The sequence below is a fragment of the Tiliqua scincoides genome, chromosome 5, assembly GCF_035046505.1.
Source record: "Tiliqua scincoides isolate rTilSci1 chromosome 5, rTilSci1.hap2, whole genome shotgun sequence".
In the NCBI taxonomy this organism is placed as follows: domain Eukaryota; kingdom Metazoa; phylum Chordata; class Lepidosauria; order Squamata; family Scincidae; genus Tiliqua; species Tiliqua scincoides.
This window is the reverse complement of record NC_089825.1, coordinates 85,690,452-85,713,722: the sequence shown is the minus strand read 5'-3', so window position 1 is coordinate 85,713,722 and position 23,271 is coordinate 85,690,452. Positions and strand designations below refer to the sequence as shown.

The 23,271-nt window shown below is 42.8% G+C and overlaps 1 protein-coding gene across 2 annotated transcripts in view; it reads left to right on the top strand.

Moving 5' to 3' along the window:
• The window catches only part of ATP6V0A1 (ATPase H+ transporting V0 subunit a1), a 57,991-nt gene that overhangs the window by 17,152 nt on the left and 17,568 nt on the right, over window positions 1-23,271 (top strand). Inside the window, exons 6-17 of one of the 2 annotated variants that reach the window (XM_066628297.1) lie at window positions 5,023-5,105; window positions 8,558-8,684; window positions 10,510-10,592; window positions 10,788-10,881; window positions 13,300-13,512; window positions 15,393-15,543; window positions 17,643-17,782; window positions 18,273-18,430; window positions 18,668-18,758; window positions 19,109-19,227; window positions 20,147-20,360; window positions 21,651-21,758. In XM_066628297.1, coding sequence (XP_066484394.1) covers window positions 5,023-5,105; window positions 8,558-8,684; window positions 10,510-10,592; window positions 10,788-10,881; window positions 13,300-13,512; window positions 15,393-15,543; window positions 17,643-17,782; window positions 18,273-18,430; window positions 18,668-18,758; window positions 19,109-19,227; window positions 20,147-20,360; window positions 21,651-21,758 — 1,581 coding nt within the window. Of the gene's footprint in view, window positions 1-5,001; window positions 5,106-8,557; window positions 8,685-10,509; window positions 10,593-10,787; window positions 10,882-13,299; window positions 13,513-15,392; window positions 15,544-17,642; window positions 17,783-18,272; window positions 18,431-18,667; window positions 18,759-19,108; window positions 19,228-20,146; window positions 20,361-21,650; window positions 21,759-23,271 lie in introns of both variants that reach the window. The other variant, XM_066628296.1, reaches the window with a different exon arrangement.

Below are 23,271 nucleotides of genomic sequence, written 5' to 3'. Positions count from 1 at the left end.
TGGGACTTCTACCTGCAAGCTGAGGTAGTACAATCAAGAAACAGGTTTGCCACTTCATCTACTGTTTATGAGAACTAGACCTGAATTGTTTCAACTTTGCACTCAGATCAGTGCAGAATAGACAGAAATACTAATGGAATAGAGCAAATTGCCTACAAACTCCAGTTAGGGCTCAATCCTATCCTTTGCTGGAACAGGCAAGCCAAGAGGCTTGCGCTGTATCCAGCGCAGGATAGGGGCCATAAGCAGCTCAGCAAGAGTTAAGGGGAAACATTTCGCCTTACCTCTGGGTAAGGACTACTGGCCCCTATGGGTCTCCTTGGACTTGTGCCTCCTGTTGAGGTGGCACAAGTCCAAGGAGAGCAGAACATCTTGGAGCTGCTCCGTTCTCCCTGGGAATGGGGGTTGAGATCTGGCATAACTGCTTCCTGGCTTCCTTACGGCACATTTGTGATCCTCCTGGGCCAGCGCAAGGGACTTGTGCCAGCCTAAGTCAAGGGTTGAATTATGCTCTTAATTTTTTGGCTACCTGAACAGCTGTTTAGCTCAAGTAGATCAATGTGAATAGTATGCACAGTGTGACTTTCCATTAATACGTAGCTTTTTCAGAATTATGAGTTGTTTCACGTTCTGTCAACAGCTTCACATAAATAGATTATGGTTCTGTCAGTGGTCCAGATTGAGGGAAGCTTTTAAGGTGGTGCCACACGCTAACTTTTGCTCAGTCTTCTGTTTGTTACCCCTGAAAGTCTTGCTACTGCATTCAACATTTGAAGACTTTATAAATCTTTGGGGTCACTGTAAATATTCATAATTCTATAGTAAGAAATGGTTTGCAAGATAAGTCTTTGGTCTGGAGATGCTAAGTTCAATGGGGGGGGGAGTGGGCCTTGCTGTGAACAAAAAAGTCCATTTTGCTGCTATAGCCATTTCTTACCCATGGGAAAACACAATGATTTTGATTCTGTTAACTGCTGATCCTTTTCTCAGTCTTCAAATCTTTATGTTGTGAAGAACAGTAAGAGCTGGAGAAATATCTCTGGATCTATTAACCATAAGTGCCCCAGAATAGACTGGAAGAAGACTGGAAAAGTAATGGTTAATGGCATGCAGTTCCCATCTCTTTCCTCTGATTCTTTTTTCTATCATCATCTGCATTCCTTGGTTCTCATTCTGTATCTTTCATCTTCCTGTTGGTGGTCCTTGCTGCGGGTGTTGGAGACTGCAAAAAGTGAATCTGTGTTTACTCTGTTGTGCTCAGAAGTTACTGTGTGAGCCAAAAGGACCTTGAGTTGTCTCTCTGTGCAATTGCCAGTTAAGGCTGCTCTTGCAGAAAGGATAGAACATTTAGCAGTATTAAATTGATGGTAGACATGGCAGTTGATGGTAGAAATGGCAAATGAGACAACACCACAAGCCATGATTTGCAAAGTTTGATACAGAGCTCCTTGCAATATGGACCTCTATTTCATTTTTTAAAATTTGAGGACAGTGCAATTTGATAATTTATAATAAAGCATTTGTTACTTGTAAATGCAATTCAAGGTTCTTCCTTTTAATAGTAGTCTTCTCTGTGTGTGTATTTTGGAGCAGTTGTGTTTTCAGTTTGTTGGTGTGTTTGGCTTTGTGTTGCATTCCTTGGTGAGGCCACAATCCACAGAAAACATGAGCATGGTAGAAGGCACAAAGTTGGGCAGGATAAGGAAGGAGTGGGAAAGCTGAAAGCAAAGGACCTTTTATGGAATGAATGAGAGCAAGTGTGCCGTAAGAGTTGACAGGTCATTGCAAGAATTTTGCCTGCTTTACACAAAGCATAATTTCCTGCAGAAAAAAAACTTATGTGAGTCCTCTATATTCATTTGTCACATGGGGAGTTGCTGGTCTGCACCTTAGAAAAAGACACATGAAGAAAACTTCATATTGTAAGAAGTGGAAGATCCTTAACGTCACACCACTAAGAAATTCAGAGATCCTGTGCAATTAGGGTGATGATTGTTTAGTATACTCCAAAACCTGGAATAACTGTGGAAGAATGATTTCAGAAAGAAGGGTAGCATATTTGGTGTGGGGAAGAAAAATCATGCAGAAATGAGTAAGCACCTCCCATCTGCAGGGGATGCATTCCAGGGTCCCCCTTCGGATACAGAAACCGCAGATATCTCTGCATCCCTGCACACTTTAACTTTGTTTTGATTCCTATCACTAGCACCAAGGTTGATTGTGTCTTGTTTTAACTAGTTGCTATAAGCATGAAGCTTATAGACGGACAAGCAGGCAGGAAGCCAGCACACTAGAGGGAACAACCAGAGAACATTAACATAAAGCAGGACCGGGTAAAGCAAGACACAATTAACCTTGGCACTAGTGGTAAGAATCAAAACAAAGTGAATGGGCTTGGGGGGTACAGTCTCCCAGTATCCGCAGATAAGTGAAACCACGGATACTAGATACATGGACCTACCTGCACCACCACTTGACCACTTGATTACCTTTTTGCCAAAGTTGATGGATTTTTACTATTTGCAATACCAGTCTTAGCAGTCCCTTTGTACCCAGTTTGGCAAATCAACCTGCCTGTTTTTCTAGACCCTGGTATATTCACATAAGTTGTAGTTTTGCTATATGTGTGTCCAGATTCACATGAGGGTAGATGTCCTTTCAATAGTCTGCATGCATCAGAAGATGGAATATGATTTTTTTTTAAGTTTCAGCTACTTCATGATTATGTTTTTACTTTATTGTATGGGCTGTGGAGGAGGAAATGATAACTGTTTTGTCATGTTAATGCTGCCTCTTAGGGTGTGGCATCAGCATCTTTCCTAACTGTGTCATTAGTGCTTGTGCAATTAAGTTCCCAGGATGCTGACAGATTACAGTGGGACAGGATTAACTTGTAAATTCCAGCCTATTTTAAATGTCAGGGGAAATAACAAGGGTAAAAAAAATTCAAGTCACACTTACTTTGTCTAAAATGTTAGGAATAATGGTTGTAAAAGCTCTTTATGTGAGTGCCACCTGAGTGATGGTAAAAACAAAGAAATTACCTCTTTGCAAATGCAATATATATAACGAGCATTTTCCTATTCTGATCACAATGATATTGACAGATTGCAGATTTGAGGAATGCAGCCATAGAGTCTAATATTAGGCAAGATTATGTGGTGGTTTTAAAATTGGACTTCTGGAAATCTTCTCTCCCCTGCTAAGTGGAATCACTTTTGAAAAATACGAAAACGTTAAATGATGTAAAAGTTTGAGCAAATTTGCCCCATATGCATAATTTAGGTTGCAGATTTCAACTTTTCCTCGTCTCAAATTTTGATCCTTTAAAGAGCAGCACATATGTGATCTTGATACTGGGTATATAACAGTGTAATCCTATGCATACCTACTCAGAAGTCTCATTGTGTTTAATGGGGTTTACGTCAAAGAATGTGTGCATAGAATTGCACTTTGAGCCTCCTGATCTCTTTTCATTTTTTTTTAGCCCTTACTGGCTGTGGATGGGCTGGAAAAATAATGGGAAATGCATGTGAGAACATCAGAAGGCAAAAGAGAAATTGAAGGGATGTCAGTGGCTAAAGGTGGCACTCCGGTGCCCTGTGAAACTCTCTGCCCTTTGCCATGACTAAAAAGGCAGAATAAATTTTTGCAAGATGGGCAAGCATATACCAGTTTTAGTCATAACATGCAGGTATCCTCAGCCAGCTTTTCTGGTGTGCCATTTAGTTTATTTTTTGTGGCAGAATTTTGAGAATTTGACAGAATTTCCTCCCCTTCCTTGAAGTTCAGAGTATATCTCGTGCCCCATGAATAAAATGTAAAATCCTTCTTCAAACAATCTCTTGATACCTAGCAGTTGCTCTGTGCCTTTTGCCTCATTCTCTGGATTCTGGAGCATCTTTATTGATGGTATTGCAATACAGGCTTAGTTAAGGCATCTTAATAAACCATGGTTTAATCATAGTTTAGTGCAGTGATTTTCTTTTGTCTCATGGCACACTGACAAGGTGCTAAGATTGTCAAGGCACACCATCAGTTTTTTGACAATTGACAAGGCACACCATGCTGCTGGTGGGGGGCTTACATCCCTATTGGCTTTATTAATAAATGACCCTCCCCCAAACTCCCACGGCACACCTGCAGACCATTTGCGGCACACCAGTATGCCACAGCACAGTGGTTGAAAATGGCTGGTTTAGTGTGATGACCCCCAACCTCAGGTGTGCATGGCCTTCCCCTTGCACTCCTGATTGCACATAAGGGTTTTTAACTTCCAGTCATGGTTTTAGAACAGACAGATTTGTGGTGAGTGAATCCTAGTTTTATATCCTGGCTTATTTTAAACCAGGGCCATGAGTTGAAAACTGCTTTATCTTATGCACATGAGGCCAAGGCTCAGCCTCATTGCATTAAACTGTGCTAGCTGTGATTTAGCTTGAAGCAGGCAATAGTGATGGAAACTCTAGGTAGTACAGAACAACTTCATAGTCTTGGGGCGCAATCCTAACCAACTTTCCAGCAGTGACCTAGCCACAATGCAGCCCCAAGGTAAGGTAACAAAATTCCCCTATCTTGAGGAGGTTTCCTTGACAGTCTTCCCACAGCAAGATGCGATGCACGTCACATTGGCACAGCTATGTCGGTGCTGGAAAGTTGGTTAGGATTGCACCCTCAGTTGCATAGTGGCAGGTAAAGGGGGGGGGGCGGAACCTTTTTCCCAAATCTGAGGCTTGAATTGAGGAATTGCTCCTCGCCCACCATATTTCTTGGGAGCTTAACTTGCAGTATAGGGCACTTCTTGCCCCGCTTGAAAAGTCTGTTTCATTAGCATCCTGTTTCTCTTTTTCCTATCAACTTTGCTGAGAGATCTTGCTCATCTCTTCCTCTGTTTTTCCTTCTCTGATCTTTCTTTGCTTCTCTTCATCCATCTCCTGGTTCCTCATCCCCCTGCATGCCACTAACTAGTTTCATTAGATGTTAATTGATTTGTGAATTCAGGCTGAATTGCATCATCAGCAGATGGCGGATCCTGAGCTGTTGGAGGAGTCGTCCTCACTGCTGGAGCCAAGTGAAATGGGAAGAGGAACCCCTCTGCGACTAGGGTATGCACAACTTTCTGTTTTTGCAGGATCAGTGGTGCTGTGTGGGATGTCTTCTAAACTGCAGGCATGGCTTGTTACTGTCGCATGATGGCTAGCTTGAATCTGCATTCCTTCATGCTTTTTGGCCCTTAGTCGAGAAAGTAAAGAAAATGTAGTAGTCCTTCCCAAATCAATGTAATTTCAGTTCCTGGATGGAAGATGATGTATTGCACCTTCAATCATAGCTGAACTTGCAGTAACTATCACTAGATTTTATTTTGTACTATTGGAAATGTGATGTACAGGTCCAGCCTTGTTATACACAAATTTGACTCAATACAAATGGCTACTGCAAATGAGAAGGAATGTGCAGATCCCTGGAGAAAGGGAAAAATGCATCTCTTTAAAATCAGTTTAAAAAACTGAACAGTAACAGCAGCCTCCTTAATGAGAGAGAGAGAAGGCAACTGGCTGACAGTCCATCAGTCCTTCTCTCTCCAGGCAACTCCTCTGTTCCCCCTGAGTATGTGAAAGAAAGGTGATCACTTTGCATTGGTGGAGGGACTGAATGAAGCTGGCCACCGATTGATGGATTGTCTTCTTAATGACTCTTATCTTGTATCACAAAGGTCAGCAAGACTGTTTTTAAATCACTGGAGCAAGGGAACTTTGTTTTTTAAATGGATTTGCTATAGTTCCTTTTTTTTTTTGCCATCCACATGAGTGCTTGGAATGGAACCCACACAAATAATGAGGCTCAACCTGTAGTGCATATATTTTGGCAACAAGTTGTGCAGATAACTTGTGCTAATTCTGAATTTTCCATCTCCATTTGATTCCCCTTGCAGTACATGATAATGCTATCAGAAAATCTGACATAGCATTAGATTCAAACTTATTGCTAGTGGCCAAAATTATAGTATAGCAGTCTTATTAATACCTGCAAACAATAGATGACTAGTTTCTAGGATTTAAAGACTAACTAATCTAGCTCAGAGACCCTACAAAGGAAACTATGGTTTTCAGTTAAAATGCACCAAATTTGTACTTTATTGGAATGCTAAATTTTGATAGTGTTAATCCTATTTTCCTTTGCTGTTCATGAGTTGTATGTTGAGCACCTAATCATACAAGATTAATTGTGTATTTTATTGATATTTGGTTAATCTTCTTATCTTCTATAGTATATATTTGATTTCTTTTTATGCTAGTGAGTGTTGAAGAACAAATTTATGACCCAGCCTGAGTTCCAATTGCCTGTTGAGTTTATGATAGGCTCCTATGATCGTCTGCTGTCTCTCTCCTTCCCCCACCACCGACCTTTGACTAATATCAGGCTATTCTCCCTTTGGAAACTGTCCTGAAGAGCTTCCTTACCTGAACCCAAAGCTTTTTAATAGCTGGTGTCGTCTAACACCATTTTGGATTTGATTCTAACAACTTTTACTGCTTTCAGGCAGCTCAATACATAGTTTGGCGTAATAGTTGTAGTTTAAAAGTTAAACCTTGGTGTGAACTTCCTAAGATAAGGTATAAACCATAACACCACTTGTTTGAACATATGAAAACTGCCCTATACTGCTGGTCTGCTTATACAGGGCTGTCCACTCTGTCAACAGCTTTCTGGCACCTCACGTAGGGGTCTGTGACTTTCTGCTGGACATACCAGGAACTGCAAGACTAGCTTTCTGTATGCAGAGTGTGTGCTCCAACGCCACCTTTAACTTTGCTCCCTCTTGACTTTTCCCTCCCTCTTGACTTCATAAATTCACTCCCATCTCCATGGTGCTGCAGCTTCTGGATCAGTGTCTTGAACCATGATATGACAAGTTGGACATCATGCCAATCTGTAGTCCTTAACTGTGGTTTGATATGATGTTTGAATTGAGCTTTCATGTATTTGGAGCAAGGATGTAGCAGATGTGACTTTTTACCACTGGAAAATCCAGAGTGCCAGTCAAAGTGTTTTTAAAATCCAAAAGTACCTTGTCTTTGATGCACGATGGCTACGTGGGTTGCCCAGAAAGTAATGCACCACATTTTTTTCTTCAACAATTATTTATTGAACACAATGAAACTTACACACAAGAAAGAATGATGTTTCTTCTACACTCCCTATTTTTCCACGTAATCTCCATTCAGTTCTATGGCCTTCCTCCAACGAGACACAAGGGCATGTATGCCCTGTCGGTACCTGCACTGTGCAAATCACCTCTTCGTCATCCTCAAAATGTCTTCCGCGAATGGCATCCTTTAATGGCCCAAACAAGTGGAAGTCTGAGGGAGCTAGGTCAGGGCTGTAGGGTGGATGGGGTAACACAGTCCAACCCTGTTTAGTGATGTCTTCTGAAGTCCTCAAACTTGTGTGAGGCCGAGCGTTATCATGTTGAATCAAACATTCACCTGGGTTGTTATGGCGCCGAAGTCGCTGGAGGCGCTTCTTGAGTTTGGTTAATGTCTTCACATAAGCTTCAGAATTAATGGTGCTGCCTCTTGGCATCACATCAATGAGTATGACGCCCTCACAGTCCCAAAACACAGTGATCATGACCTTACTGGCGGAAGCAGTTGCTTTGAATTTTTTCTTCTGTGGAGATTGAGGATGACGCCATTCCATCGACTGTCGTTTTGTTTCGGGCTCAAAATGGTGAACCCAGGTTTCATCACCTGTCACAATCCTGGACAAGAACGCTTCCCCCTCATCTTCAAAACGTTTCAGCAACTCAGAAGAAATGTTTTTTCTGAGAGATTTGTGGTCCACCGTAAGACAGCGCGGAACCCATTGTGCACACACTTTTGAGTAATCAAGAGCACGGATGATTGCATCCACACTTCCTTTGCTGATTGACAGCTTCAGCGCCAACTGCCTAGTCATTATGCGTCGGTCCTCGTGAATGAGCACATCAGCAATCTGCGTCTTGTCAGGTGTGACAGCCGTGGATGGCCGCCCCGAACGCTGCAAATCTTGGAGCTCCTCCAAACCGCCTTCTAATAGCCTCACCCTCTGTGCCCAGCGACTAACCGTACTTCTGTCGACTGCAGATTCTCCATAAACTGTACACAAACGTTTGTGAATGTTCCCAACAGTTTCTTTCTCCGCAGTGAGAAATTCAATGACGACACGCTGCTTGTAACGTACATCACTTACAGACGCCATTTCGAAACACTGCTGCAGCTATGCTATCTGTCTGAAGAAACCAAAAATTTGTATGCGCACTCCTGAAAATTCAAATAATGTATATCTAAAGTTTCGCATTCGTACCATTACTGTAGGCTGAGAAAAAAAATGTGGTGCATTACTTTCTGGGCGACCCTCATAGATTTCTCTCATGTTTACTGTGTTTACATTCCTCTCTTTTCAGATGGTTGTGTAGCTTCAGCATCTCTATTCTAGACCTGGCACTGATTATTACAGTACTCCAAAAGATATTAATTTCCTTTTTGTCCTTGGCTTCCACTTCCTTTGTGCTCAGATTTGTGGCTGGTGTGATCAACCGTGAGCGAATCCCTACCTTTGAGAGGATGCTATGGAGAGTGTGTCGTGGAAATGTCTTCTTGCGTCAAGCTGAAATTGAAAACCCTCTGGAGGACCCAGTGACGGTACGTAGACCCATTTCTGCAGCAGCAGGCTGCTGTGGTCTGTTGGTATTAAAAACTAGCAGTCTGGCTTTAAAAATGCATTTATCATTTTATGATAAATTCCAGGCTGACTTGATTCTAACTTTTGAAACTGGATGTAGTAAAGGTGACTTGCAGAAAGTTCAGACACCAGGAAGATGTGTGGCATGCTTCCAGGAGTCAGAGTGGGAGGCCTTCCCCCTTCCTTCTTATAGCCTCCATTTGCTTCTTTCCCGGCCAATTGGTATTCCAAATAAATATATCCAGATTTGTATATATGGGTGTGCTATGTTTATGCAGTGTATGTGAAAAAGCTTCCCCAATTATGTCTTAGTGAAGGCATTCTGAGTCCTAGCATCTGCTTCCATGCTGAACAGATGGTAACCATAATGGGTGCAGGGAGCACATGTAGAAATTCCTTTACTTCTGGTGTCCTCTCTGCTGCTTCAGAGCTTCTCCTTAGTCAGGCATTGACCAGTGCATCCCCTCCATCCAGCACACAGAGGCCTTGGCCTCAATTTCGGAAGTGCTGCACAAAGGGGTTGCACCCAACACCATAATAACCAGCAAGCTTGTGTGAAAGTTTCCTAATGGAGGTAGCCCAACGTCTTTTTTGAACAAATGCAGGAAGGGGGGAGTTGCTATCTGAGCTGAGCCAGCTGCCTGAAGAATGCACTGCCAGCCTCCCTGGAGAGTTCAAGGGCCTGGACTCTGATGAAGTACACCGCATACATCGGCTCCTTTCCATTCACTTCTTTTCCTTCTGCTTGTTTACTCCAGATCATGTCCTTGGTCAGCTGCTTAGCTTATTTGGCTGGGGTTCTCTGGCGGGATGCCTTTTTACACCAGTCAAATTAATTAGATGGCTTTAGGCCTCCCCCCCCCCCAAATATTTTACAAAACATGGTGAGCTGCTTTATTGCTTCCAGTGACTGTACTCAGTAACCTGTCGAACAGCTGTGAGAGCCTTGCAGGGTACAAGACAGAGGTGAATAAATGTACAGATAGTTTAACACTTAATCTGACCCTTCTCTTATGAGTCCTCTGTGGTCACAAAATATCCTTCTGCCACATCTTAAGGCAAACTCCCGGGGTGTATGGAGTTATGATTTATAAAACTGTCTTCAGGCCAGTCTGGTGTTTGGTTTTTAATTTTGAGTAACAAGCTGACTGATTCATATTTGAAATAAAAAATGTTTCTTGATCCATCCACACCAGATTTCAGGTAAGGAATTGGTACACATGTAAGTGTTACTTTATATCAGTGCCCCAATCTTGGGGATGCTGGACAGAAGGGTGGGTAGGGTCCCCTTTCCTAGTGGTGCTCTCTAAACTTTGAAAATGGCTCAGACCACCAGCTACTAGGATGTCTTTATGTTCAAGTAGACACTTGCTTGGATTTTTTTTAAATCCAAGGTTGTGTGTCTCATACACAGCTGGCATTGGTGTTTTAACTCTGGCTTCTAAACCAGGATGTTGGCATTAAACTCTGGCTTCACATTCATGTTTGGAAACCAGAGGAAGGAGGAGTTCATGAGTCCACTGGTTCTCAGGGTTTGTTCATTTAGTAGGAAACCTGTTTCCCAGTGCATCTAAACTGGTCCCCTTATTCAGGGTTATTCAGGAAGCTTCATGACTGGCCAGGGATTTGAAATTGAGTCTTCCTGGTCCAGTTTGACATCCTGTCCACTACATCATGCTATTTCACAAACTGTTGATTGCGTGAGTCTCTTTAGGGGTAACCTTGAGAGCTTGTTCTAGTATTGCCCTAAGGCTTCTCCCTGCATCAATTTCCCCTCTCTTCTAGGGAGACTACGTACACAAGTCAGTGTTCATAATTTTCTTCCAAGGTGACCAGCTGAAAAACAGAGTCAAGAAGATCTGTGAAGGGTGAGCAGACTGGGGGAGGTGCTTTGCTTTGACTGAAGTCTCAGCAGGTCTCTAAATTATTTATTTGCAAGGCAGTATAAAAGGGTTCCTTCAGCTCTCCTTATCAGCCATTTTTCATGTAGAGCTGACGTTCAAGAGTTAAGCATTCTGTCATGTTATTTCTTTGTCACTGAGTAGCCTGTGTGTGTGTTTCAGGTTTCGTGCTTCCCTATACCCCTGTCCAGAAACGCCACAGGAAAGGAAGGAAATGGCTGCTGGAGTCAACACCAGGATTGATGACCTTCAGATGGTATAAATTATAGTGGGGATAAAGAAGGGAGGGTCTTTAGTATTTGTTCATGTTGCCTTTTTCTCAAAAACTATTCCCTTTGCACCTTTCTTCCCCAGGAAGCATGTTGTAGTTGTTGGGAGGGGGGTAATAATTTAAGTGGGAAAAATATATTGGATGTGATAGCTTCTGTCAAGTGTCCCTAGCTCCATGTGTGGAGGCTTGAATCGGCCTCCTATCAGCACTTTAGGAGCCTGGTGGGGGCTCTGCATTCCTCATTTAAGACTGTGGTTGTTCCATTGTGCATTCTTTTGCCTGATAAGAGGGAAGGAGGGACAGATGGATGGGTGCACACATGAGGCCAATGTCAAGCTCACTGTGTGCCAACGAAGAAAGGGACTGTAGCCTTCCTTTTTTTTTTGTTCTTATAGTCACCCACGTAGAATCAATTTCATGCCTTGGGCAAACTGGTTCTAGCCAAAGAAACGTTGCATCACAGGTTTTTAAGTAGTTTGTAAGGTGTCATAAGACTCAGTGACTGTTCCTTACAGTGTCTGACCAGCCATCACTGTCGCTTTGTTTCTTTATTCATTTCAATCTGCCTTCCAGCCTAGGTGCGTGAGTGACAGATGTAGCATTAGTAACCCTTGTGGGCTACTTTGGAGGCTAGCCAGAGAAATTCATCCTTGCTGGTTTTTCTTATATCATTGGCTTTTTGACACCGTAAGCTACTGTATCTTTTGCTTTAAACTGAAATTTCTGGTGGCTGTTAAGTGCTGATCCTGAGTTGGTGGTTTTCTTTCTGAATGAACATGCTGTGATCAAATAGATGAGAAGCAGTAGATTGCAGTTTAATTCCAACAAGGCAAAGGTGGTGTTGCTGAGAAACTGGGATGCTCATAGGGAGATGAGTAAACTTATCAAGAGCAAGTATGCAGTCCGGCAGTACGCTTGGATCTAGTTTTGCTACCTCAGTAACAGATAGTGGCTATATGCACATATGGTTCTTGGCCATACCTGACATACTGGCCACACCCCTGCCCTGGGGCCTGGCATCCATCCCTTACTAAGTATTGTGATTTGCTCTTAGAGGAGCTGCACTTTTTAAAACTATAGGAAAGCAGTTGATGCAGGATGCAGTTGCTTGCTTTTCGTTCGAGTAGGGGGCACTGATATATTCATCCAGTCTTACTTTAACTGTGCTGATGTCCAGTTGATGTTTTCTAGTTTTAGTCTCTGGCCTACATATTTTGGAGAACCTCTTTCTATATCTCCTCTTTTTCTTGCTGAAAATCCCTTCAATAAAGGAAAAGCATAACTATTGGACTGATCTGGTCTTTCTAAGCTTTTGCCCTGAGGCTGTGGAATGCACTTTGCTGAGGTGTACAGATGCATCTCTCCTTGGCCTTCAGGAGACCCTGTAAAGGCCATTTTTCTAGTGCCTGAAAAATTAATGGGGCTTCCAGAGGGATTTTGTTGCTGTGGTTCTTGTTATGGACTTAACTGTGGGTGTGTTTTGTTGTGAAGTGGTTGTTGTAATATTAGAAGCCACCTTGAGCCCATGGGATAAGGCTGGCTATAAAACTTAAAATGCAGTCCAATCCTTTTCAAAAGAAATATGTTCTGGCCAGGCATACTTGAGACACAAAGTTTTCTGGGTGGAAAAGCCCATAGCTTCCATGCAGTCCTCTTTCCCTTATTTAATTCTTTCCAGCAAATGGTAGTAGAGGTAAGGAACCTTCCCTTCTAAAGAATGTAAGCAATTCTTTCCTTCCTTTTGGAATGATCAGAGAGGAGGATGTGGGATGGGCCAAGAATGTGCTTCATCTAAGGATTGCATGTGGAAATACAAGAATAGGTGCTGGTGTGCAGGGTGATTCTGCCCACCCCCCGCTTTCCTCATCAGTGCATGCTTGTTTTGTCTTATCTCCCCCACTCTAACCTTCAGCTCAGGGCTTCAACTGAATGGAAGGACTGTGTGCATTCTTCACATACTATTTTCTGGTGTCAATCTCACTGTCTTATGAATTGGCTTTCAAGGAGATGAAAAGGGGTGGGGAGAAAGAATGTGTCCAGCCATTATAGCTGTGTATACCTCAGAAGCCAGAAGTAGAGTTGAATGAGGGTTCCAGTGGTTATCAGGTGGAAAATGAATGCTCCTTCATAGGTGGCAGAAGCAGCATAAACTGTGCACAATTGCTGCATGGAAATTTACACTATTTAATTGGGGAACGTAATTATTTCCTGGGGCAGAGCATTTAGTATACGGCCTTTCTGGCCTTTCTTCTATGTTTCTGTAACTTCTGTTACAGTAGCACTTCCAATCAGAGACAGCATGGAATGTAATGAATAAGTGAAAGGCAGTCATTGCTAGTCACTGCACTTCATGAGACTTCATGCCTCATGAGACACTGCACTTCTTCCCCTTTCCTATGGCAGGTGCTGAACCAAACAGAGGATCATCGGCAAAGGGTCCTGCAGGCAGCTGCAAAAAACATCCGTGTCTGGTTCATAAAGGTCCGCAAAATGAAAGCCATCTACCACACCCTGAACCTCTGCAACATTGATGTGACCCAAAAATGCCTCATTGCTGAAGTCTGGTGTCCTGTTGCTGACCTTGACTCTATCCAGTTTGCCCTAAGGCGTGGCACTGTAAGTACAGCCCATGCTTCTTTGGCAATGCAACAATGTAATGAAATCACCGCTGGCATTCTTTCAGTGCCTGTTTTGTGACGGACCATGTTGGGGAGAATCGGGGGAGGGGATAGGTTGGCCTCACAAACATCTTTCATTGAAAGGTCTTGTGCTTTGGTAGTAGAGGTGTCTTCTACCTGAACAGGGCTGGATAAGAGCAGTGTTTGGCTCTGGGTGTGCCTGAAGAACTGCTTCACTTATCTGTAGGTCATATATTCTGTGCCCCCCATTTTCTTGAATGGATATTTTAGAGGCAGCCCTTTTAAAAGATTTCACTGCAGTGGACTTCTTTATTAGCAACACACCCTTTTTCACAACCTTCGCCTCTGAACAGGAGATGAACAGAGTGTGCTGGCTTGAAATTGGTCCAGCTTTGAAAACAAACAAGGCCCTTTGGTCCAAATTCCTCATTTCTCTCTGAAGAGGAGGCTTGCCTTCGGTTTTTTGTTTTTATTTGTAACCATTAACAGGGGCACTCCTGCTGCTTGGAATTCCCTTCTTGGTTGAGGCAGCACTCCTTGTTGCCCCGGGATAAGATTCCCTCTATATCTGGGCTAATTTCAGGGTGATGTCTGCAAGTTTCTGCCTTTTTAAAAAGACCATGGGCTGTTTGACAGAGGGTTTGTTTTTGTGTTACCTAAGAGAGAGGGCATTAGAAAGAAAGACCAATGAGATCAGTCAATCTGTTGAGGCATAGAAGGTAATCCTATCTGATCTTTTTTTGTTGTTGTTCATTTTTCGAAGCAAACCTTATGTAACCCATCCGTCGAAAGCAGGAGGTAGCTTGCATGTAGGAGCAGCTGTGCAATCTTGTAGAAAACCTGCACAGTATCCATCTGCCTTCACTTTTTATGTTAGGAGCAAAATGTGTGGGGTGGGGTGGGACACTTTTCAAATGGCTTCAGCGATATAGGAAGAAAGGAAAAAGATTGCAGTGGTTATTGCAATGGGTGATTACCCATTAGTGATTAGATGACCAAGGAAGAATAGCCTAAAACCCCACAGAGGTAGTTATGATTATCTTGCAAATTCTAACAATTTTGAAAGTCTGCTTCATATGAAAGAAATTTGTACCCTGGTATCGGGTGATACCAGAGTACCCAAAGAACACATTGCATATCAAGTGTATATTCACGTGCATGTACTTTTCAGTGTCCTTTAAAATGCATGGAAGTGATGATCAGGAATGGATTTGGGGCTGGTTTGTGTGCCTTTAAGGACAATTATTGAACAAATAAATGCCTGCATCCTCCATATATGACACAACACCTTTTCTTAGCATGCTACCTGTACCAGAATACAGGATGAACCTGTATGAAGCAGTCTTAAGTTATTTCTGCCCAATGTTGCTTATACACAACAGGGATCAAATGTGTACACCTGTGGGTCAGGCGGAAATGGGTTAAGAGCAGTTCGGGCCCTGGATAATGTAGTTGCAGAGGGTGTGGAACTTCTTTCTTGTAGAACTTTAAGAGAACTTGGTTTAAAACAAAAAGTGAGTTTCTCTGTTTTCTCCCCCTCCCTTATTTGCTTTCTGTGTTGGGGGTGGTGGTTAATGAGATAAGAATGTTAGTGTTGTATGTGTGCATTTTCCAAACCTCTTTTCTGGAAAAAAATTGGGGGGGGGGATGATGGGGAAGGTTTGGACAAGACTCTTGGACATTTTGGGAGCTGAGCACCCAGTTTTGCACCTCCAGAAGTTGTCTACATAGCCCGCAGCATTTCTTGCACTTGGTTTCTTGGGCAGTGAAAACTATAATAATCCGTGTAACTTTTCTAGAGTTTCTGTTCCACAGTAATGTAGGTTCCCTAACCTCCAGTTGGTTTGTATGTAACAGGAACACAGCGGCTCCACAGTTCCCTCTATTTTGAACAGGATGCAGACCAACCAGACTCCCCCTACATACAATAAGACCAACAAGTTCACTGCTGGGTTCCAAAACATTGTGGATGCCTATGGCATTGGAACCTACCGTGAGATCAATCCAGGTAACGCGGTGTGGCCTATGCAGGTGGCTGTGGCTATGAAAGTGGTAGCTTTCAGTATGTTGTTAGAAGGACCTGAATAGTTCCCTCTCTGGTCCATGCAGCTACATCAACTGTATGGAAAGTGATGGAGGTCAATAACCTTGTGGGAAGGGTATTTTGTATTTAATGATACAAAACTTGTGTGTACAAAATGGCCCAGTGAATGGTTTGGGGGCACCTAATCCTATGCATTGAAGAAACTAAGGCATTTCCAATATGAGTGGCTTTCTTAAAAGGAAGGAGTAGTATAGTACATAATAAACTAAAATCAAATTTAAAAAAACACAGAACCAAAGCTACAATTGATTGGGCTCTTTGAAACCTCTTCCACCCTGAATGCTAAGATTCCCATTTGGTTTCTGATTTTTCTCTTTGGGTAGAAGACCTCAATATTATGTTTAACAAACTGTTTTTGAAACTTGTTTGAGTTTTACATATACTTTGAGTCCAGAAGCTGCTGCTTGAGAAGTAGAAGGCAAAAGCCCCAGATAAGCTAACTGATCTAGTTTGTGCAGGTCTCACGGTGGTTTCCAAAACCCGTTAGCGATGGTCACAAAGGAATGATTTCCTTAGGCTGCAATCTAACACACTAGCTGGGAAGTAAGTCCCATTGAACGCAAGAACAGCTACATATGCGAAACACTTTGAAACTATTATCTTGTAAGCATTATAGAAATGTCAAGATTATACTTTTGCCAGTCAGACATCAGCAAGCATCTCTCCTAATAATAAGAGTTAAAACTGGTTAGATAAATTCCTACAGAAACTTGCTCCTTTAGTTCTAGACTAGAGCACACCTCTCATAAGGAAAATGCAAATCCATCCTGGGGTTCATAATGAAGGTTTATGTAGTGCTGTGTTCTGGCCAAACAGACAAGCCTACCAGCTGGGTGTAATGGAGGTAATGATACTGGTCATTTTGGTAGTTGAGAAATTTGCAGTCTTCCTGAATATGGAATTTCCATTTTTATATATTATGGCTAATAATCCTTGTTAGACTATTGTCAGTCTGAAATTTGAAAATGTTAGCTATGCTAGTTTATTTGCAAAACTCAAGAGAATACAGTGCAAAGATTCTGGATTGTTTTGAGAAGAACATAAATTAAAAATGAGGGAGATGCTTCTTACCCCAATTTTTTTCCTCCTGTTGTCTTTTTGCACCAGATGCTAGAAAAGGAAGAACTTTCTTCTTAATTCAGTGTATCCTCGTGAAAGTTTAGCAGCTCTTCTAAAACCAAAGGGCTTGTTTTCGTAGGAGAGAAACAAATGAATCTGAGCTATGGGAGAAATATGGACGAGCTGGTATCAACTTGTTTTTTAATCTAATTACTATGAGCAAGCTCATTTCCCCACAAAAGGAGTCTTGTTTGATACCACTCTTGTGGATCAAATGAAATTTTCTTCCAAACCAGATACTGGGTTACAAGCCATGTGTATGTGCAACCTCCTGATTTTAGGAATGGGCTATGTCAGAATGCCAGATGCAAGGGAGGGCACCAGGATGCAGGTCTCTTGTTATCTGGTGTGCTCCCAGGGGCATTTGGTGGGCTGCTGTGAGATACAGGAAGCTGGACTAGTTGGGCTTATGGCCTGATCTAGCAGGGCTGTTCTTAAGAGAAATGCAAAATTGACTGGCCATAACTTTTGCTGAGGCACCACTGGCTTGCGAATGAATCTGCAGTCTTTCAGATTATACAGAACACTGTCAGACTGGAAAGCCCCAGAGTGCATGACTGGTGTGAGAAATGTTACTGTCTTGAAGAAATAATGGTACTGGGTCATTCTGTGGTGGGGAGTCTGATCCAAAAGGATGAGGATTTCCACTTTATAGAAGGATATAGTGCTTCTACAGATTACAAGTATTTCTTGTGTGTTTGTACTTTGCTTAAATTACAGTTTTAACTCCCAACAACTTTTTTTTTCTCAAATTGTGCCATAAATAGTTGGTATTACTAGTTGTCAGGATTCTTGGGAGGCAAAATTGATTAAGGGACCTCCTTTCTTAGTAGATGCTTTGCCTTGTTCCATTATTCATTAACCTTCACTTGCATCTTTCCTAGCTCCGTACACAATTATTACCTTCCCATTTTTGTTTGCTGTGATGTTTGGGGATTTTGGCCATGGAATTCTCATGACCCTTTTTGCTGTGTGGATGGTGATCCGGGAGAGCCGCATTTTGTCACAGAAGAATGACAATGAGGTAATGGGAACTGCCCCCACTTGGGGGGGGGAGGGAGCAGTTTATGTGTGAAAAGGTGGTCTTTGCTTCTTTGTGAAGTATTTCAGTGTTTGTGGTCCCATCTCTAAGAGCCAACTACTTGTTGGGTTAAACACATGATGTGCTTCTGCATGTTTAGATGTTGTGTGTGTGTGTGTTATTCTCCACTCTATATTTTGATCTGAGAGCCAGCCTATGTCACATGAAGAATTTGGTATTTTCAGTAAAAATAGCAAAAAGTAACCTTTTCTAGAGGGGTGCCTGGCTCAGCATTCTTCAGACTTCAGTATTTCAAAGTTTTTTGTGAGGCAGAATTGGCTACTGTACAAGCCTGGTAAATTTTGAGATATGCAGGATGCATACTTGGAATTTTTGATCCAGAGAAGGTGGACAAAAAAGTCTTTGTTATCTACAATATATTTTCTTTGTTTCTCCTCCCCCCCCCCCATTCTTCTCCTCCTAATTTGGTCAGATGTTCAGCATGGTTTTCAGTGGCCGATACATCATTCTCTTGATGGGCACCTTTTCCATTTACACTGGCCTGATCTATAACGACTGCTTCTCTAAGTCGCTCAATATGTTTGGCTCATCCTGGAGTGTCCGTCCCATGTTCCAGGCTGGCAACTGGACGTAAGTGATTGTGAGATGGTCAAGAATCTGAAAGTGGTTGGGAGGAAGGTCTGAGCAGTGTGTTTGGGGTGGGGATGGGGGGGTGCACAGTTGCATCTCCTGCAACAGAAATGGTTCCCTAGACAGAATGAGGGAAGCAGAGCAGTTTTTTTCCTTCTTGAGGAAGGATGTGCCACTGTTGTGCCTGTGCAGTGTCTCAGAATCTTTACATGAAATTTCCTGTTTTCTTCCACGCAGAGAGGATCTTCTCGAAGTTGCTCCTGTGCTACAGCTAAATCCTGCCATTGATGGAGTCTTTGGGGGGCCATACCCCTTTGGCATAGATCCGGTAGGAGCCTGTGTCCTCCTTCCTTCTCATTAGTTTCCTTGTGGTGGGCAGTGCACTCTAATATACACCTAAGTGCACCTCATGTATTGGTGTTAAACACTCGGCCTATTGTAGGCACTGCCTTAAGAATGTTCCTGCAGTCACGAAAGCTATAAATTGAAATGTTTAGGAGAAAAAAAGTTATTCCTGTTCTCAAGGGTGTATTGGGAAGTAAACAGACTGTCCCTATGGAGGTGATGGTGATGCTCTCATGGGGCTGAGCTTTTGTTTAAATGGCCATACATTGTGAAAATATTTATTCTCTTGCTCCTCCCCACATTCTAAATGCTGCTGTCTTGACATTGTGCTAGATCTGGAATATTGCCACCAACAAACTCAGTTTCCTGAACTCCTTCAAGATGAAGATGTCAGTCATCCTAGGCATCATTCACATGCTCTTTGGTGTCGTGCTTGGTCTGCTCAACCACATGTGAGTTACCTGGTTTTATGAAACCAGATGATATGGTTGGACTTCTTCCCCACTGGAGGGAATTGCCTTAGGATATAGATGACAGGATTTACGTTGTGGTCTCTTCCTCACTCTCTCCACATTTCTTGGGTTTGGGATATTTTCATATTACAGTAAAAACTATAAAATCACAAAAATTACAGCAGCATAGAAAGATGAAACAAGGACCATGACTGAAGACTGCACTAAAAGGGGCAAATGATGATGGACTCTTGAAAATCACCATAGAGGTAAAGTTTTTTTTAGATGCCTCCCAAAGGAGAGACAGATGTAGAATACTGATGATTCATAGAAAGATGAAACAAGGACCATGACTGAAGACTGCACTAAAAGAGGCAAATGATGATGGACTCTTGAAAATCACCATAGAGGTAAAGTTTTTTTTAGATGCCTCCCAAAGGAGAGACAGATGTAGAATACTGATGATTTTTCAAAGGATGTCCAAGAAATTTTCAGCTTTCCTTTACTGACTTTCCTGTCCAGGTACTCCAGTAAGCGTCCAAGAAACTTGCAGGTTTCTTGGACGCTTATTGGAGTACCTGGACAGGAAAGTCAGTAATAGACAAACATCTCCAAGTCAACTTGTCTCCAACTACCAATCTTTCCCTGCAGTGTTTAGCCAAGGGGATGATATTAAGTGGTCACACCCTCTGTCCATGTTTGGTAAAGGTGAGGCCTAACCAGGGTTCCTCATGACAAGAGTGTGTACCCTAGAACTTGCTCCAAGATACTCTCTAGATGTGCTTCTGTGCTGAAGAAGATTTGAAAGCCACTCGTGTCAGTGGAGAAAGTTTCATACTTTCTTTATTGACTGATTGAAGGCATACTCTCAAAATTAATTTTCATCTTAAGTAGCGTGTGTTTCTTTTCACCTCTGTAGCTATTTCAAGAAGCCTCTGAACATTTACCTTGGGTTTATCCCAGAAATGATATTCATGTCATCGCTATTTGGCTATCTGGTCATTCTCATCTTCTATAAGTGGACGGCCTACAATGCGAAGATCTCCAGGGATGCACCAAGCCTTCTAATCCACTTCATCAACATGTTTCTCTTCTCCTATGATCCCAAAGCCAAGATGCTGTATAAAGGCCAGGTGGGTGGTCTGGTGAAAACAAGTCTTCATTTTTGTAGCACTTCATGGCATTTCACGCTCTGGCTTTAAATGATGAGGATGAACTAATAGAAGGCAGGGAACTTTGCACATCTCAGGATATGCATTTGATGTTGCAATTGTGAACATAGCTCTATGGGAACTTATGCACAAGTCTCTGAAATGGCTGTTTCAACATAGCTTGTGCTGGAGAAGATACTGGAGGGTAATTCTTTGCCATAAGGTCTGGTAGCACTTATAAAATCATTTAGGGCACAATCCTAACCAACTTTCCAGCACTGGCATAGCTGTGCCAGTGGGGCGTATGCTGCATCCTGCAGTTGGGGGGCAGTCATAGAGGCCTCCTCAAGGTAGAGCAGTGTTTGTTCCCTTACCTCAAAGTTGCATTGCCCTTCTGTCTGAGCTGGAAAATTGGTTAGGATTGCAGCCTTAGTCCCTTAGGGTTTCTCTTTTTTTAGAGCAAGTTTCTAGACCTCATGGCAACAAGGGGCAGTAAACCCCTGCATGCATGAACCAATTCTACTGAAAAAGATCTGGAGGTGGGACTTCTGCACTGCAGAGAAGCTCCTATTTGCTGACATTGTGTCCTTTGCCCTCAAATTTGTGAAACGTGTAGCAGAGCTATTTCCTTTCAAACATTGCAGCCTTTGGGCACTAAAGCATGGGCACTAAAGCATGGGCACTAAAATTAAATGAAGTAAGTATATGTGAAATTCTACTCGCACAACATTCTGATTGCAGAGTGTTGGATATCTAGTTTAAGAACAAGAGGCCACTAAGCTCAAAACTCAGTTAATTCTGGGGATCCATTCCTGGAAAGCTGACTGCTGTCTAAAGCAGTGCTTTAGGAGAAACCATTGAAAGAAATGGGAACTGATTGGCCCCACCCTATCAAGAATGCTTTGTTCCCACTGACTAAAATCAGCCTGAGATGAAGAGTGCTGTAGGGAAATGGGCACTAAAGGAGTCAGTGTTATGGGAAATATTTAATGTATCCCTTTACTCAGGGGTTTGCAAACTCTCAACTTTAGGGTCGTGAGATGACAAGCTGCACCTGCTGAAATTCCCTCTTTTGTACAATTGTTAAAGGTCTAGGATCCCTAAAGTTGAAAGTTTACCCACCCCTGCTTTTACTGAAAAGCTGTGTGGAGCCTTTTTCTTAAGAGGCCCCTTCCTCCCCTCATGTTGGCGTTTGATCATTGAGGAAGAGTGAATATGATCTGATCACACATGTCAGGGGTCAAGTCATTGATGGCTCTGTTTTCCCTGCAGCAAGGTCTTCAGTGCTTTCTAGTCGTGGTGGCGCTGCTGTGTGTGCCATGGATGCTGGTTGCCAAGCCCTTGGTCCTTCGCCATCAGTACCTGCGAAGGAAGCACTTGGTGGGTGAATTTTTATGTATCTTAGTAGGAGTCTTTTAAACTTCGTTCAGATATTGGGGATTCAGTCTCTGTTTCTGCTGCATCTGTGTGTGAACACTGCAATCCCTAAACCTATTTACTTAGTATTAAGCATCGCTGAGATCAGTGGGACTGGATTCTAAGTGGGGTGTGTTTGGGTTTGAACTTTCAGAATCTACTTCCATGCAAAAGCAGTTTTGCTACATCAAACTGGCTTGAACTTGTGACTGCCTGTTGTCATCTAGATCTCTCCTGAAATTCTGAACCTTATGCATGCATTTGGATCCCAGTAGGTGTGCTAAACCCTATGGGACTTACAATTCTTTTTCCTTTGAACAGCAGACCCCTATATCAGAAATGGCTTTTGAAATTCCCCTTGGTTTCCAAAGGAGGTTTGTCATATAGCATTGACGGTGTGGGGGAATGCTGTTTGATGAAACGTAAGCCCAAAGAACTGCTTGGGTGTGAGGCAATTGTGTGGGTCTTTTGGACCCACTCCTTGTAAGAAGAAACTCTCCATGCTTGGGTATCATTGAATTGATTTATTTGGGGCAACCTAAGCATATCAGCAGAGATGCTTAGAAACTGGCTGTGTACCTGCTGTCATTTGACTTGAAGGCAACCAACCTGCCAGGGTGATTCTGTGGAGACTCGCATCTGGCTTGTGGCTGTGGTTTTCCTGTGGCACCTGGAAATTTGTTCTAAGGAAGTCGGTCTATATCTTTCTCTTCCCCCCCCCCCAGCCACCCACAAGTATGTATCGGGCAGCTGTTAAGATGCAAGAGCCCTTCAAAATGCAGCTCGGTTTAAAGACGCTCCCTCTTCCTTCTCTGACCATCCTTCATCCTCCCATGTCCCCTCCATTCGTCTCCCTTCTTTTCTCTTTGTTTTTCTTCTCCTTTCCCCCTTTTTTTCCTTCCATTCGCTATCAGGAAGGGCAGCCTGAGGAAGCCCCTGTCAGCCCAACCCAGAGCCAGCAGGCAGTAGAGGCAGCAGCGGCTGCAACAGTGAGTGGATTAAAAGATGCCAAATGATGCACATGGCGAGAATGGAGGTGCCCAGGGACCTTGGGCCTTGGAAAGTATCTGCCCTGAGGAGGAGGAATGGCACAGCGGCCTTTTCCTCAGAAGGATACGTTCCAATAATCTCATGCAGTCCAAATTCTACGCTCACATGCACAGAGGAGATTATGCAAACCCTATACCATGGTGGACTTCAATCTCTGGGGAATAATTTTCAGCTGGCCTCTTGCTCCAATAAATCTCTGCAAGCATTTTGCGGAGGGTTCTGGGCCGTGTTCTAGAAAGTGTGGTGGTTTGCTCGGGGTGTTGGCCTGGTTTCCTGTCCTCCGTGCAGATGGTGTGCATGATTTGAGATACTCCCCTCTGACTACATATTTCAAGGGAAACTGATAGTGATGGACAAGCAGTCTTTCAAACCCTTTGTCATTATCAACCTTATTATGAAATCCCTAGAAAAGCCTCCAAGCAACTTT